Raw genomic sequence first — 17631 nt, forward strand, 5'->3', positions numbered from 1 at the left:
ATGGCACTAGTCCTTAATTTCAGTATATTAATGTTTATCAACCTACCATATTACTCATTTAATATATATATATATATATATATATATATATATATCCAAATTATATAAGTTATAGTGTAATGTAAGTACCTCCATCGTTTGAAAATCGATGTAACCACTGGCCAACCGTACTTCCAGTATACATGAAAAATTACATGAAAAATATAAAATATTAGGTTAAATAACAAAATAAGCCTTACATGGGAACCCATTTTGCAAGAGACTTTGTCGAGGGCTAAACCCCTACAAAATAAAATTCCATGTTAGACTGAGCCATCGGTTTCTGTTATCATTTGCCTGTATACCAAATCCAATATCCATAATAATGGATAATTCAACTAATTTAAAATTAGGTTATAGTAAATACTATAAATCAGTATAAATCTAGCCGTCCAAAAAGGGGTATGTCTAACCATAATTTGTAAGAATACAGGCTGGATGATATTTAGCCCAACCGATCGCTGCAACATTATAAGCACAACTGAGAAATTATTAATATTTGCTGAACAATTTGCAGAAAAAAAGGCTAATTTAGCTAACTAAAGGCGAACGGAAAGCAGAGTAGTTAAAGCAATAGTACCTCACTCCCCCGCAGATGATAACAGAAACCGATGGCTCAGTCTAACGTGGAATTTTATTTTGTAGGGGTTTAGCCCTCGACAAAGTCTCTTGTAAAATGGGTTCCCATGTAAGGCTTATTTTGTTATTTAACCTAATATTTTATATTTTTCATGTAATTTTTCATGTATACTGGAGGTACGGTTGGCCAGTGGTTACATCGATTTTCAAACGATGGAGGTACTTACATTACACTATAACTTATATAATTTGGACATACCTAACGACCGATGTAATGTTCTATCGTTTGATGGCATTAATCGGTTAGTTCTATATGTAACACTTAATAATTTTATATATATATTTTACAATTTAACTCTGGAATATTTGGATTCTTTATATATATATATATATATATATATATATATATATATATATATATATATATATATGAATAAGTGATAAAATGTAGAAAAAATAGAAAATTAGAAAAAGAGTTTCAGATCAGATTAATGAAATCAAAATATTGATTAAACATTACATCAGTCTGTAAAATATATACAGTACACTCTCGATTTTCCGGGATAGATGGTAAAAAGCAAATCCCGGATAATCGATTTCCCGGTTAAGCCAAAAATACAGATGTCCCCAACATACGTTCCAGGATTTCTTACTTCGTTGAGTTTTATGTAACTCAGGAATGACTAGTAACATATTGCTACTGTATTATTATTGATAAATCTGAATTCAGCACGATACTTGTTATGTTTGACCATTTTCATACATCCTTATTAGTTTAATTTTCTGGTCCAACTCTATGGCTTTCCTTTTCTTGATAGATTTACTAGTAGCGCTGTCATTTATTCTCTTAGTCGGCACCATGATAACAGTCAAAATGAAAATTTCTGTAAAGTACTTCAGAGGTTAAGGCGAAAACTCACTATTATCACCCGCGTGAGATCACATTTTACTAAAGCACATTTCTGGAGGTCACTGACATAAATCAATAAAAACAATTTGCACTTTCCGTTTTATTGGGCTTTTCTGTTAGCACAATTATTATAAAGGGGTAGTAAACTAGAGCTTATTGCATTTGCAAAAATAACGATAGCTGGAATTCTGTAGGTTTTTACATTATTATGGTGAAGTGTGTGTCCCCTTCACTGAAATCTTCAGTCATATATAAAAAATAAATAAATAATTGTAAGAATCTTCTCTTCTTACAATTTTCTTTTATTTTCTATTTTTTTGCTTGTTACTCCGATCTCACTTGTGCAATTTGTGCATGCCGTGATCAACGTTATTGATTGCTTATTATTATTTTTTTGTTGTTTTAAATTTTATAATCCTAAAAAAAAAATTTTAAAAATTGAGTGAAAAATTTATGCAAATCCGTAATTGCATAAGTCGGGGACTTACTGTATCAAAAAATTTTCAGCAATCTGCATAAAAAATACGGCGATAGATAAAAAAAAATTACCATGTCCAATATGATGCTTTCCTTTTTTGCGATGTTGATTTTAAATCTAATAGCTTCCCTTTATTTTTTACAATGTTGCATATGGTTCTTTAGAGATTTAACAGATGCAGTTTTCAAACTTTTGAATAATTTCAAGTCTTTGTTTAACTGAAAGCGCAACTCTTTTGCGTTTACCCATCATTTTCGCGATTTCTAAACAAAAAAACATATATATATTTACTATAAAAAAAATTGACATCCCTGACATAAATAATGAAACAAAATTTGTTCTTTTGCAGTGTGATGGAACACAACAATCGATGCAACATACTAAAATAAACTAAACATTTGGTCTCTCTCTTTTTTTTTGAGCAGCAGGTGTGAAGACAGTAGGGGTTGCAAGATAATAGGCACATTAATCTCCCAATGACAACTTATAACGCCGCTTCTTGTAGCTTATTTACGACTTTCAAAATATCTGTTTATACCTATTCTAGTTATTACTTGAATTTCGTGATTTCTGGTTATTTTTTTATTTTTTAAATTTGGAGTCTTGAAGGTGTCCCGGTTAATCCAATCCCAGTAAATCGAGAGTCTGCTGTATTACAGTATTTACTGAACTGTATACCAAGGGAATCAAATGACAAATGAAATTTAATAAGAATATGGAATACGAGTATTCAGAGTAAAAGTATACCTATAGAGCCATAAGGCCAAGTATTTAGATAACCTAAGTTGGACTTTATTGTTATACCCTATAATTAAACACAATTCTTAATAAATTATTATTATAAAATAATATAATAATAATAAAATGATGATGAAGCTAATTACTGATAAAAGGATACATTGAATGGTACATTGATGAGGGCTAGCACCACTCAATACATCCTATCAATAATTGGCTAATGCTTACTGTTTCTGTTTGCCATTTGGCCTAGGTTCCAATTCTAAAAAAAAAAAAAAAAAAAAAAAAAAGTAAAGTGCAGCCATTATCAACCCACTGCAGGATGGAAGCCTCCTCAACAATTCACGCTGAGGGAAATGGACCATAATCTGCCACGCTGATCCATTATGGGTTGGCAGATTGACCGTATTCAGCAGTCAGGGGCTTGAACCCCGGTCTACTCAAAGAGCGTGTGCTACTGCACTCCTGCTCCTGACCACTCGGCTACGGAGGCCGTATTCTAAAATTATACATGCAATTAATGTTAAATTTAGCAGCAAACTGGCAGAATAACAGCTTTTAATTCATTTAATATATATATATATATACATATATATAAATCGACTGATAATTTTTATTATCATACATGTTACCTTGCAAAATTGAAGTTCCCACAGGAACATCTTCTGCAATACCGTGAGCCTGATAATCAGGTACCTCAAATCTCGGAGGGTTGTCATTAACATCAGAAACAGCAATATTCAGCTAATAACAAAAAAAAAAAATAAATAAAATAAAATAAAATAAAAAGTATATAACTTATTTAATACAATATATGACTAAAGGATTAGACTCACCTCCACAAATATTGCATATATGCCTGAATTTGCAACTTAGACTTAACATTGGATGATGGTTGGGTGCCATATCAGCAATCCAAAAGTGTGTAACAGCAACTCATCTGAATCTTCCAAATCATTGTAGCAGATATTATTCAAAGTTGGAAGACCATAAATTATAAAAAAAAAAAAGAAAATTCAGATTCACAGAATGTGTTCACTGAATCATAAAAACAGTAGTTTGTGCCTCACACATATCTACAGAAAACATCACGATAGCACATACAACAGGCCACAGAAACGGCACATCAACTATCCATCTTCATGGTTCAGCAGTACGACAGCTACACTTAAGCCCAATATGAAACTGCATTAAGAGTGCTGTCATTTACAATGACATGTTCATAGCTTCTAGAACAGTGACAAAGGATGCTATGGAGAGAGTCTCATTACAAATTTCATTCCAATAAATGCGTTTTTGTGTATATTGCCAGGAGGGAATTTCCTGTCAACGTATCATCTTGACCATAAAGTATGAAGGTGGTCTGATAGTACAGACTGTTTCTGCTGGTTCAGACTTGGTTTGTTCTGGTAGTGCCTGAAACCTAGAATTCCTCGACACCTACTGAATTTTGGCAGAAAATACAAATGTACACTTAAGAGGACTGAAGCTGTCAAGCAGGCCAAAGGTGGCCAATGCTATGTATAGGTCCACCTTTGGCCTATACATAGTAGCTTATACATGGATTTTTGAATTCAAATCCCCTTTTAATTCAAAATTCAGAATTTTTAACTCTGAATTTTGAAAACTCCCCTTTTGCAACTGACTGTATGTGTCCAAATACTTTTAGTCATATAGTGAGTATATATGCCAATATAAAAAGTAAGATGAAAAATTAACTTATTTTCTTTAAATAATTAATTTTCATTCTTTAGAAGAACACAAATATCAAAGATTTTATGATGCTGATATAACTTTTACTATTTTACAATGGCTAAATCATTCTTAAAATCACTAAAATCATTGATTTTTTTTATTAATCTGGGTGTAATATTATCAGCCTTTGCCATCAAAATGCTGATTGATATACAGACTTAAACCTTTGTTATTTACAGTTGCAAATATTTTTATTGTGGACTTACCATCGGACAAAACTGCTGTTTTTTTTTTTTTAAGGATGAATAATATAACCCAGGCATCTTCCCACATTATCCTGAACAACCATCAACTTTACAAATACATGATTAAGTTAGCATAAGTATGCCCTACAGTTCTGCACCCCTCTCTCCCCTACAATAGATGCTGCTCAGTGCTTTATGCATTTCTACAAAGCCAGTTAAACAATTCCAAGCCATCAACAATTTAATTTTCAGTTCAGTCCTTCCAAACAACTGATCACTGTAATCCTTTTTCTTAAAGGATTACTGGTTATTGTAATCCTTTAAGAAAAAAATGCCCTACCAATTCTAGCATTCCATTTTTTGGCTATTTTTAAGAAAGCTGATGAATCTAGCCAAGTGTTCTGATGGGCATCTATGAGAGTTTTAAAAGTCAGGTAGATGCCCACGAAGGAATTAAAATTGGGAACCCAAGCTCTCAGCTGCCCAACTCAATACCAGAGCTCATTCTTGTGCATTAGGCAACACAGAAGAAATCTTCAAGGCAGAATATGCTCGACCCAGAGGAGCTAGTTATTTCAGTGATTCTGTTGTCAGGGAGATGGATAATATATTGTGCAAAAAGGATAGGTGGAATAGGACCAGGGTATGTCTGCCAGGGGCAAAGGTTGATGATGTTGTAGAGCAGATATCTTTTAAGGGCACAATAGGTGATATTGTTGTACACATTGGCACTAACAACATTAACAGTAGATCAGCAGATTTACTTAACAAGTATACGTCAATGTTGAAAAAAAAGTTGTGAATTAGGGTTAAATTTGGGAGTCTCTGCAATTCTGCACAGACATGATAAGAGGGAGTATAGGATGACAGCCTTGTCAATCAATTCAGCCCTGAAGAGATTGTGAAAGGATAATGGGGTAGAATTTTTTTCAGTGTGATCTGTGCTTGTTAACAGGAGTGTTCTTCTACAGGGATGGGATACACTTAAATAGAAAGGGTGCAATAATATTTACTGCAACTATCAAGGCAATGTTAGGCGAGTCAGAAAACTGCAGGGGGAGGATTCACAGACTAAAAGATTAACAGCAACCACAGGCAGAGGTGAAAGTGATTCTTGTACTGCTTCTATTAAAAGGCACAGCAGCCTGGAAAGCAAGATGCTGGGGATTTCAAGGACTGTTGGGAGTCATCAGGAAAAAAGTAAATACATGGGCTGTGTTAAGGCAACTAAAAGTAAGAACAGGTGCATGTATACTTGCATGTACATCAACTCAGGCGTACAGTAAATATATTTGATGAATTTGAAGTGCTTCTCAAGACAAGACATCAAAAGCAGATATTGTTGGGATATATCACAGACATGGTGTAACACCGACATAAGCAGTACAGAATTGGAATTTGGGGGGGGGGGGGATACAATGTGTACAGAAAAGATAGGATAGGAAGGGAGGAGGTCTTATGCTGTTAAGAAACACTAAATCTAAGGAACTGCATTCAGTTGACATAGATGAACAGTGCAATGTTGAGTCAGTTTGGTGTGACATAAGCACTGGGAAAGCAAAAATGAGAGTAGGAGTGTGTTAGAGCCTAACGACTTTGATGAGTACAATGAACAACTGTACAGAGTAATAGAGTGGGCCAGTAAATCAGAATGTCATAATGATTGAGGTGTATAAGGCCTTGAATGGGTTGAGCAGGCTCAATTCTGATGGGATGCTTCCCCTTGCTCAGATTACGAACCTGAGGGAGCATAAATTCAAATTGAGTAAAGACAGTTGTAGAATATATGTGCGGAAATTTGCCTTCAGCAAATTTCCGCACATCTCAGCAAACTCGCTGCTGAAATGGTTAAGGTAAGCAATTTTACAGTGTAAATGCAATGGTGCAATGTATGTGACAATTTTTAGCCAGAGTTTTATATTCTCGAAATCCCTATTGCTTTGGCTGAGTGCGCAAATATTTTTCATAGCAAAAATATCCCCTTTGAGAAAAGGACATTTTTTCATATTGATTCATCAACATCATTGAAATCAAAATGCAGAAATACAGGGGTTCCCAGTATCTGAGTCCCCGCAGTTACGAAGATTTGAAAATTAAAGAATTAAAACTTTTTCCCTTGAGAAAATTGACCAAGCATTTGAATATTTTTGTGAGAACGATCTTCTTCATGATTGTGCAACAAATGTTAAGTGTGAAGTTAACGGCCTAACTAAATGCTACGACACAATTTTATCTGAAAAAATAAGACAGAAAAAAAAGAAAAAAAAAACCACAAACTCTGGTTCATTCTTTATTCGTACAACTGAAAAATAGTGTAACTTCAATAAACTTTACTTAACCTTACATTATGTAACATATTATAATAAAAAATGTCTAATAAAATTCAAAATTTTCAGTTCCTTCATCCATTTTTTTACTATGTAAAAGTACATAATAAACATTACTATATAATACCGGTGTAGATACACCATATCTATTCATCATTCACAATGAGTTTCCCATGTATTGTACTGCATTGAATAAGTAACGCTTCACTTGCAATACCAGGGTACCTGCCCACCCACTGATGAAAAGCCAACTAGCTTTGAAACGGTGTCATCTGTGAGTCCACTGAGAATAAGTAACAATAGTCTTCTCTATTAGTGAAGCGTTACTTATTTGAAGTAGTGCAATACATGGGCAACTCGTTGTGATGTTGTTGTTGTTTGTTATTTGGTTTTTAGGAGCATTAGCAACTAAGGGCATATTGCTCCGGGAATATGCGGTGGTCATTCCCTGACCTTTCCGCATCCTCCGTATTTAGTGGTGACGGGCTCGAACCACGGTCTAATCAAGAAGCGTGTGCTATGCACTGCTGCTCCTTCCCACCTGGCTACGGAGGCGCCTAACTTGTTGTGAAGGATGAGCACAATGTGAGATACAGATGAAATGATGCTTTCCACACTACTATCATAGTTTTTCTTGTTGTCGATGGTGTATCTACACAGATATTATATAGTTATAGAATCTTAAACTCTTAAAATATTACACTTAGTTGCATTTAGTGTTTTATTTAAATAATAAACATTACAAAAATTGGTCCCCATTTTAAGTGGATTCGTTTTAAGTGGAATTTTCTGGAACCAATTATCCTCAGATAACAAGGATCCCCTGTAGTTAAAAACCAATGCCAAAATACTTGACTTTTGTATTGAGTTTCCAGGTGGTCTAAAATCTAGAATGAAATATCAGTTGTTACTTAAATTAATAGTGTTTTGGAGTCCATGATATACTGGAGTGTGTTCACACTTTATTTTAGAAAAAAAGTGACGGGACTTAGCTTCTGTGCTTGCAAAAAGTCATCTGGTAAGGAAATATTGAGAACACTGAAACAAAGATATGCTAACACCATCAGCAATTAAAGAATGATACAGTAAAACCTGGTTAAACTGAAGTTCAGGGGTTGTTATTGTGGAATTTAACGACACATACGCTGCCAGGGCCATATTGTGTCTTTCTAATGGTTAATTGAAGTTCAGGGGACCATAATACATGGTGTCTATAAATTATTCACCTGATTATGAATCTCAATTAAAACTGTATTGTCATAGGTATTGTAAAACAGTTTGCTGCACTAGATAAAGCAACTCAAAGAATTTCTTATCACACAATTGCATTTCAGTAAACCTCCACATGAACACCTTTGGTAGCGTGTAGACATACGCAATTTCCAGTGCAGTAGTACTCCCTCTTGCTGGTAGAACACATGTGGCTGCACATCTTTCATTGAGGTGCATACAGCATACAATTTGAGGATATCTAGGTAAGTTGCAGAATTCAGTGTTTTCGTGGAAGAAAAATGGCCCAATCACCTTGCTGAAGGACAGTGCACACCACACATTTACCTCGGGACTATCACACTTGTGTTCACGAACTGAGTGGGGATTTTCAGATCATCATATGCAATAATAGTGTCTGTTAGCTTTGCCAAACAGGTGGAATGTCGCTTCATCAGTGAAAACAACATTTTCCAGAAAGTGCACACCTTTGTCTATATGGCTGAAAATGTGAACAGCTAATTCCCCTAACTGTGGTTTGTTACAAGGCTCAATTTCCTGGACAATTTGCACTTTATAAACAAAGTTTCAATCTCTTGCAAACCACCTCTCATGAGCAACATTGTATGCTCATGGTATTTGTAGATGCAGGCTTTCCCAGCATTTAAAGGAGGGTTTTTTTTTTTTTTTTTAATCCAATCTAAAAATTAACCTTAAATTTATTACACCACAACAAATACATTTATTTTACAGCATAATGCTGCAATGCCTTTCCCAACACCTTGGTCACAAGCAAACCAGCAAATCAAAGGGTAAAGTGAGTAATTGCAGACCTATAAGCTTGACTTCTGTAACATAGAAAAAAGAAATAACATAGGACCATTTTGACAGGAACACAGTTATACAACAATTACAGCATGTATTTGTTAAGGAGAGATCTTGTGCAATCAATCTGCTTATCTACTATACGTCATAAAGGAGCTGGATGCAAAAAATAAATTTGATTTAAGAGATTTGATTAAAGCTGTTAGCACTATTCCACATGAACAACTGCTATACAAGTCAGAGCCATGTAGCATTGAGGAGAGTTAGGCATACTAATCCTCCCTTTATCCACAGCAGTAACTTACTGCTATGGATAAAGAATAAAAAAAGATGAGATATTAGTGTTCTCTATGCAAACTTCAGAAAACCTCAAAACTTTTCTAGAAATTAAAAAGAATTTGTGCATCTGTCAAGGTACAGCACCACCACCACCATGGTTGGTACTATTTGGGGCACCAACAGCGCCACATTCAGCTTTTACCATGTAAATTTTCTCACATTCATATTGTTCTTGGTTTCTGGAACACGTATACATGTTTCAAATTGCAATATATCACACCAAAGTAACTAAAGAAATTGCCATTACAACATTGTCAGTAGCAACAAATATCCACAAATCAATAAAAAAAAAAAAAAAAAAAGTCACGAAAAAAGGAAGAATCCAAGTAAACTAAATTTGATTACAAAAAAAGTGGGGCAAAAATGCTGTACTACACACAGAAGAAACCTGGAAGACAGCGACAGAGAGGGACAGATGAAATTCACGAGTTCATGGGTAGTAAATGGATGTCCATTGCACAAAACAGAAGGAACTGGAAAATTGCTGGAGAGGCCTTCATCCTGCAGTGGATTTAAAATGGTTGTTGATGATGACTACACATAAAGGCTTGGAGAAAAACAAAAAGATCTGTAAAAATATAGAACAGAGGTAGTCTTTAACCCAGCTGTGATGGCACTCCCATTTGCAGCAAGAGTGGCAGACGTACATTTTCTTTTCAGTTTTTGGAAAATTATTTATTTATTTTTGTTTTTTGAATTCTACTTTAACAATACCAATATTTCATGCTTTCTTAATAGACTGCAATACTTAACTGCATGTAGCTTTAAGTTTTAAAAAAATATTAAAATTTGTGAAATGCTGTTTAGACCTTTTATTTAAAATAAATAAATATTAATTATGCTAAAAAGCATGAGAAAATGTTTTAAACATAAAATAGAAGCATCGGTCTCAGTCTGTTATTTTCTAATTTAAAAGTCCTTGAGTTTGTGAAATTTCAAACATATGCATATATTTCTGATTATATATATAAACATTATTAAAAAATTTAAAAATCATATATTCAATCCTTTAGTTACTACCATTTTGAAGTTTCTTTCAAATTTGATGCCCTTCACAGTATGTGAAATTTGAAACTACCTAAGTTGTTTCCACAGAATAGTGGCTACTTAGAGAGAACATTGGGTTTCATGTTATCATATGTTGCTCATTGAACTAATGAGATGGGGAAAAAAGCAACCTGGAACTTTAAACAGTGTTGACACTTGTCCAGTACCATGCCACTCTTCAAACAAAAGTCAGATAGTTACAAAAACAGTGGCAAGGCACCTGGAAAGTTTGCGCATGCAGCTTCTGTATGAAATTAAGAAAATAACTTTATAACCAACTGCAGTAAACGTTTCTTTACAATTAGGAAGGTAGAAAAAATTTCTAATTTTTAATCACTGATTAATGGTTAAAGTGGGAACGCCATTTACGGGAACCTGTTAGGTGCCGCCACCGCCACCACAAGGTTAAACCAATAAACAAAATGGTAAAATTAAAAGATCTGACATAATAAACAAAAACATTCTGTTTATAAATATAAAACACAAACTGCAGAAAATTTACATAAGAGAAACAATGCAGATCATAGATAAGCAAGGAAGAACATACACAAAATGTGAATAAAAGACACAACAATTGAGTATATTTGGCAAGAACATGTAAAATAGTGAAAAAAAAAAAAAATGGATTACCTGATCACAGTTTAAATTAAACAATCAAACAGATTGCTCAGTGAGGATATTAAAACCTGGCTCTAGAATTATGGTATCATCAGAGAAGAAAAGTAATAGTTTGTTAATGATCCTCAATCTACTTTACATGTGATCAAGACAGCAGGAGAGAATCATTATAACATTACAGCTTAAAATAAATATTTATTGCTAAAATAGTAAACATTTTGATAACTAAACAGGAGAGATTACTTCTACAGGGATGGGATACACTTAAATAGATAGGGTGCAAGCATATATTTGCTGATGCTATCGAGGCAAAGTTAGGTGGGTCGGAAAACTGCTAGCTTGGGGGGATACACAGACTAATAGATTAATAGTAGCCGCTGGCAGGGGTAAAAGTGATTCTTGCACTACTTCAATTGAAATGCAATTGAGCAGCAGCCTGGAAAGTAAGGCAATGGGAATTTCCAGGACTGCTGGGAGTCATAGTGGAACAAGTAAATACATGGGCTGTGTTAGGGTAACTAAGAGTAGAAACAGGTGCATGTATACTTGCATGTACACCAATGCTAGGAGTATAGTTGATAAATTCAATGAGCTTGAAGTGCTGGTCAAGACATCAAAGGCAGATATTGTTGGGATATCAGAGACATGGTGTCACACAGACATAAGCAGTGCAAAACTGGAATTTGGGGAGTACAATGCGTACAGAAAGGATAGACAGGACACGAAGGGACGAGGGGTTATGCTGTTAGTTAAGAAACACAAAATCTAAGGAAGTGCATCCAATTGATGTTGGTGGACAATGCAATGTTAAGTCTGTTTGGTGTGACATAAGCACTGGGAAAGGAAAAATTAGAGTAGGTGTGTGTTATAGGCCTAATGAATCTGATGAGTATAATAAGCAATTGTGCAGAGAAATAGAGTGGGACAGTAAATTAGTGTCTTATATTGGGGGATTTTAATTTCCCGGATATTGACTGGAATTTGTGGGTTGGTCACTGACACACTAGCAAGGCTTTTGTGGATTTATTGGATGATTGTTTTCTACATCAGCATGTTCGAGAGGTAACTAGAGGGAGTAATACTCTTGATCTGATTATCAGTAGTGATTCTTCATGCATCAAGAATCTGCAGATAAAGGAACCACTAGGCGGCAGTGATCACAGTATGCTGAAGTGGGGTTTACTCAAAGAGGTAACTACCATCAAGGGTAAAGGGGAGGGTTTTTGCTTTCGTCAAGGTGACTACGGTGGTCTGAGACAGTATTTAAATTCTATGGTGGGACCAACTGATGATGTTACCAACAGCAAATTCAAAATGGGAAGCATTCAAAGAATTAATCTTGGAAGCTACTAGGCTTTTCATACCAACAAAGAAATAGTCTTCAAGATTTAGGCCTAAATGGATGTCAGATGAACTAATTAAGACATGTGACAGAGAAGAAAAATTCATGAGATACATATAAATTAACATGTGACAAAGAAGCCTATGATAGATATAAGCTGGTCTGTAACCAAGTTACAAAGCAGGTTAGGCAAGCGAAGGCAGATTACAAGAAATCTTTGGCAAAGGATTCAAAGAGTTCTTTACTTATGTAAACTCTAGAAGGAAGGAGGATGAATCAGATTGTTCCACTTGATATCAATTGTTCAACTGTTTATGATCCTGCTCAGGTAGCTAACAAAGTAAGTGAATATTTTGCATCGACATTCGCACGAGGAGTTATTCAGGGAGGGGAATGCCAGAGGTGTATTCAACTCTGGCAGTAAGCTAGATAATCTTGTAATAACTGAGAGTAAAGGGAAGGAGAAATTGTTGAAGATAAACACAAAAAAGGCACGTGGGGTGGATGGAATCTATCCAGTTATATTAAAGGAGGTGGCAAAGGAAGTAAGCAAACCCTTAGCCATAATTATAAGAACTTCCCTGGACTCAGGGGAGGTACCCATGGACTGGAGATGGGCAAATGTGACCCCAATCCACAAAGGAGGATCAAAAGGAGACACAGGTAATTACACACCTGTTAGTTTAACTTCTGTTCAAGGGAAATTAATGGAGGCACTGGTTAAAGAAACATTGCAGGATCATCTAGACAAGACCAGTTATAGCTCGGACACAGCATGGGTTTGTTAAGGGAAAGTCTTGTCTGACTAATTTGTTTGGATACTATGATGTAGTCACAAAGGAACTGGATGCAAAGAATAACTTTGATATCATATATTTGGATCTCAGAAAAGCCTTTGGTACTGTTGCACATGGAAGACTGCTGCACAAATTGGAGCAGTGTGGCATTAGAGGCAAATTGCTGCTATGGATAAAGGGATGGTTGAGTGGGAGAAGACAATGTTAATCAATGAACACTGCTCTTCATGGACTAATGTTATTAGTGGAGTCCCTCAGGGTTCAGTGATGGGTCCGTTGCTTTCTGTATTTATAAATGATATTGATGACGGTTTATCAGGCTTAATGTCCAAGTTTGCAGAAGATACGAAGGTTGGCAGGGTTGTTAATGACACTAATGACAATACACTGATGCAACAGGATCTAGAAAAGTTGAGCAGATGGGCTGAGATGTGACAAATGAAGTTTAACATTGACAAATGTAAAGTACTGCATATGGGAAGCAGTAATCCCAGAGTAATGTATCAACTCTGTGGTACCACACTGACAGTGGTAGAGAATGAAAAGGACCTGGGGGGGGGGGGTAATTGTGCAGGAGATATGAAGTTTTCTGAGCAGTGCAGACGGTCTGCAAGAGTAGCTCATGGTGTCTTGTCAATGATATACAGGAATTTTTCTAGCAGGGATAAGGAGGTGATTATCCCCTTGTATAAGTGGTCAAACCACACCTTGAGTACTGTATACAGGTCTGGAGGTATCATTTTAAGAAGGATGTAGATTTGTTGGAACAAGTACAGGGAAGGGCAACAAGATTAGTGAATGGAACAAAGGGTTGCTCTTACAAAGAAAAGCATAAGTTTTGCAAATTACAGTTTGATTGAGGTGTATAAAGCATTGAATGGTTTGGGTATGCTCAATGCTGATGGGATTCTTCCTCTTGCTCAGAATAATCGCCTGAGAGGGCATAAATTCAAATTGAGGAAAGATGGTTGTAGGATAGATGTGCTGAAGTTTGCCTTTAGCCAGCGGGTGGTTGATTGCTGGAACAAACTTCCATCTGTCGTAGAAGTTAATAGCTTAAATATATTCAAGGCAGAACTTGACAAACATTTGGAGCGAGTGGATGGGTGAAATAAGGGTGGTTTTTTTTTTTTTTTTCTTTTGGCTGATGCTATATAAGCTTGCTTTCTTGCATCATGTGCCTTTGCTACTGCTAATGCTAAACACCATGCTCTAATTTCTAGAAATTTAATTTTTGTTACCTGTATCTGTGAAGCTGCAACTTCAATTTTTTTTATACGTATTCTCACACAGAACATTTATTTTATTAATTCATATCTAGATATTTAAATATGTACAATATAAACTCTTTATAAGGACAGCCCCCCCCCCCAATGTTTTTAGTAAATTTTACAGATAAAGATATTTCAACATGAAAAGAACACCATGACAGTAATATTATTTGTTTGAGTATTTTTAATAGTACATGGGTAGACTACTGTGGCCATAATATTGACAATGTAGGGATAGCTCTCAGCAATATTATCTTTAGATGAGGAATATATTCTTCCCCCAAACTAAAAGCACATCTTAAAGTCAAGTAATATCTAAATTCGTGGAATGTATCCCTCCAAGTGGGGAACATCGCACCTGGGGGGGGGGACACAAAACATGTTTGTGCTTCCCATATTATGACAGGGGCACCAAGTCCAAAACCAAAGATACCTCATATAGGTATAACAGGGTCAATGTTTAGAAGAGGGAAAAAAAACCAAGTGTAATGCCAATCAAAATATTTGTTTTAATTGGCATTACTCTTGAACGGCAAACTTACTAGACAAACTCGTTTCCTGCTACCGCAGTTTCTTCCCGCATTCTCGCTAAACAGACTGGTGTTATCAGTAGTGGCAGTAGAAGTAGATAACGATGTATTGATTAGTTTTTTCTCATTAGAGTAGATTATTGGAGTTCATGAGTATAATGCCTTCATAGCTAAATTCTACTTATAGGTACACCCTCCAGACTGCCTCAGTCTTAGAGTGTTTATCCTCCCTTCCCGCTTTTTTAAAATAAGAAAACTTCTACAGATGGTGCGTGTTATCAGTAGTGGAAGTCATTTTCCTATTTTAAAACATTGGGAAGGGGGAAATAAACACCATAAGACTGAGGCAGTCTGAAGAATGTACCCATAAGTAAATTTCAGCCCACTCATGAACTCCAATTATCTGTTTTTTAATAATGAGAAAAAACTAATCAATACATCGTTATCGACTTATATTGCCACTACTGGTAACACACACAATGTGTTTACTGAGAATGCAGGGAGAAACTGCAGTAGCGGGAAACTAGTTTGTCCAGTAAGTTTCCTGTGGTTCTCATGTTGCCTTTCTTTCTTTACCTTAGCCTACTATTATTTTATTGCAATTTTTATTCAATGAATTTCTGATGCACATGCATCTTTTAACAACATTAAAAATAATGGCATGCACTACACTCAAAAGTAACAAGCACTATTTTAAATTTCCGTTTTCCCAGGAATTTAAATAATATGGGAAAAATAAAAATTTACAAATAAGAAAACAAAAGGGAATTTACTCTTAAATATTACCTCCACTGATGTAGAAAATCCACCAGAATCTTCAGTAGCTGTAACAATAAGTGAATATGATTTTGGCTGCCTGAGATCTTCATAATCTAAATCCTTTGCTAATCTAACTAAACCAGTGGTAGGTCCTATGCTGAATGTGCCTGCACCTTTACCCTGAGAATGGAGAGTATATCTGATTTCTCTGCTTGCAAATGACATAGCTTTCACTTCAATAATACTGAAAAATAAAGAATTGTCAAAATTAATGTTATGTAAAAAAAAAATACTTTCCCCCATTTCCCAGGAACAAGCAAACCAAATAAAATTTTAGTCTGCCACTTTCACAGGCATGTCTGCTAATCTATAAAGCATCATGTCAGTGACATAATTCATTAAAAATATTAATGAGTTAAGGAAAATTGATTGTGTCAGAAATATCAGAATACACAAGAGATGAACTTCTTAGAGAGAGAGATCTGAAAAAAAGATAAAAATATTACTATATTGAATGCAAGGGACCTACAAAGCAGATACATTGCAATATTTTCCACTTTCTTTTATTTGGTATATTTGTACTTCTTTATCACTCATCTTCATTCATATTAACTGAATTTTAAACATTTGCAAGCAATGTTACAGCAGTGCCAGATACATACCTTGTCCAAACTTTGTGAAAATTTTTCCCTCTATAAAAAATAATTTGCTATCAAATAATGTCCAGTGAAAAGCATGATGTAGGAATTAACAATGAAACTGAATTAAAAACTTATATAACACTTTAACTCCACATTTTGAAAACAATAGTAAGTTTATTGATACTGTAACAGTGAGAACCCACATAACAAAAATAAGGCCACTGAAGCAGAGTGGTCGACCTCATTGGGCACAAAAAAGTGAGTGTGTTCTAAGTGAAGATGGTTCAAATGGGCATGACCACAAAATACCGTTTAATGTTCTTGTATTCTTCCAATCTTATGAACTCCTCTAACCTTGTGTAGCGTTCTCAGAGTATAAACAGAAAATGTATTTATTTATAATAAACCAGAAGAGAAAACAGGTTTTAACTAGCATCCCAAAATAAGTTAAAAATCTGTAACATATTTTCAGGCATACCTAACAGGATGGGGAAGTCTACCAGTGAGGATTTTTTTTTATTATTATTATAAATGTCAATTTAAAAAAATATATATTTTTTCAATGACAATAACAAGACAGGCAGTATACACAGTGAGCTTTATCATTTCCTTTCCATAAAACCATAATAGTCCACATAAAAATAAAAATAATTTTTTTTTTTTTTAGCTACTGACATTTTTTACTTTATACAAAAAAAAAAGATGCAGTTACTTTGATTAATAATCAACGCAACTGATTTACCCAAATTTGTGATGTTACTCAAAACTGTGACAAAGCAATGTAATAATGCTTTACCATAATCTGATACAGTTGTTGTTACTGTTATTTTATTTTTATGAGCATTAGCAACGAAGGCCATATTGCTCCAGGGATATGCCGTGGTCATTCCCAGAACTTTCCGCATCCTCCGTTTTTGGTGGTCACGAGCTCGAACTCCGGTCTAATCAAGAAGCGTGTGCTATGCACTGCTCCTGCCCACCCGGCTACGGAGGGGGGGAGTTAATGAGAATTTCAAACAGTTATTTTACAACTCAGCATGAACTATCAAATGTAATCACTAAAGGGCTGTTTATTAATTTCTTTTTTTTTTAGATAATACAAGTAAAATTTTACTAGTTCTCATAATCTTTGTTTTTGTTCCTTTGTAGTATGAGTAGGTTCCTTGTGGCAATACAGAACCAATGTTGTTAGAATTGGATTGTCAGAATTAACTATAGTACTCAGTAATTAACAGTTGGAAG

General features: G+C 35.0%; 1 protein-coding gene across 1 annotated transcript in view; it reads right to left on the reverse strand.

The window, feature by feature from the left end:
• The window catches only part of LOC150082844 (neural-cadherin-like), a 500869-nt gene that overhangs the window by 418296 nt on the left and 64942 nt on the right, over positions 1–17631 (reverse strand). The window contains exons 5-6 of the mRNA XM_090377625.1: positions 15776–15992; positions 3377–3488 (exon numbers count right to left, since the gene is read on the reverse strand). Coding sequence (XP_090233751.1) covers positions 3377–3488; positions 15776–15992 — 329 coding nt within the window. The remainder of the gene's footprint in view (positions 1–3376; positions 3489–15775; positions 15993–17631) is intronic.

Source organism: Mastigoproctus giganteus, chromosome 7 (assembly GCF_048544385.1).
Source record: "Mastigoproctus giganteus isolate SK-2022 chromosome 7, ASM4854438v1, whole genome shotgun sequence".
NCBI lineage: Eukaryota > Metazoa > Arthropoda > Arachnida > Uropygi > Thelyphonidae > Mastigoproctus > Mastigoproctus giganteus.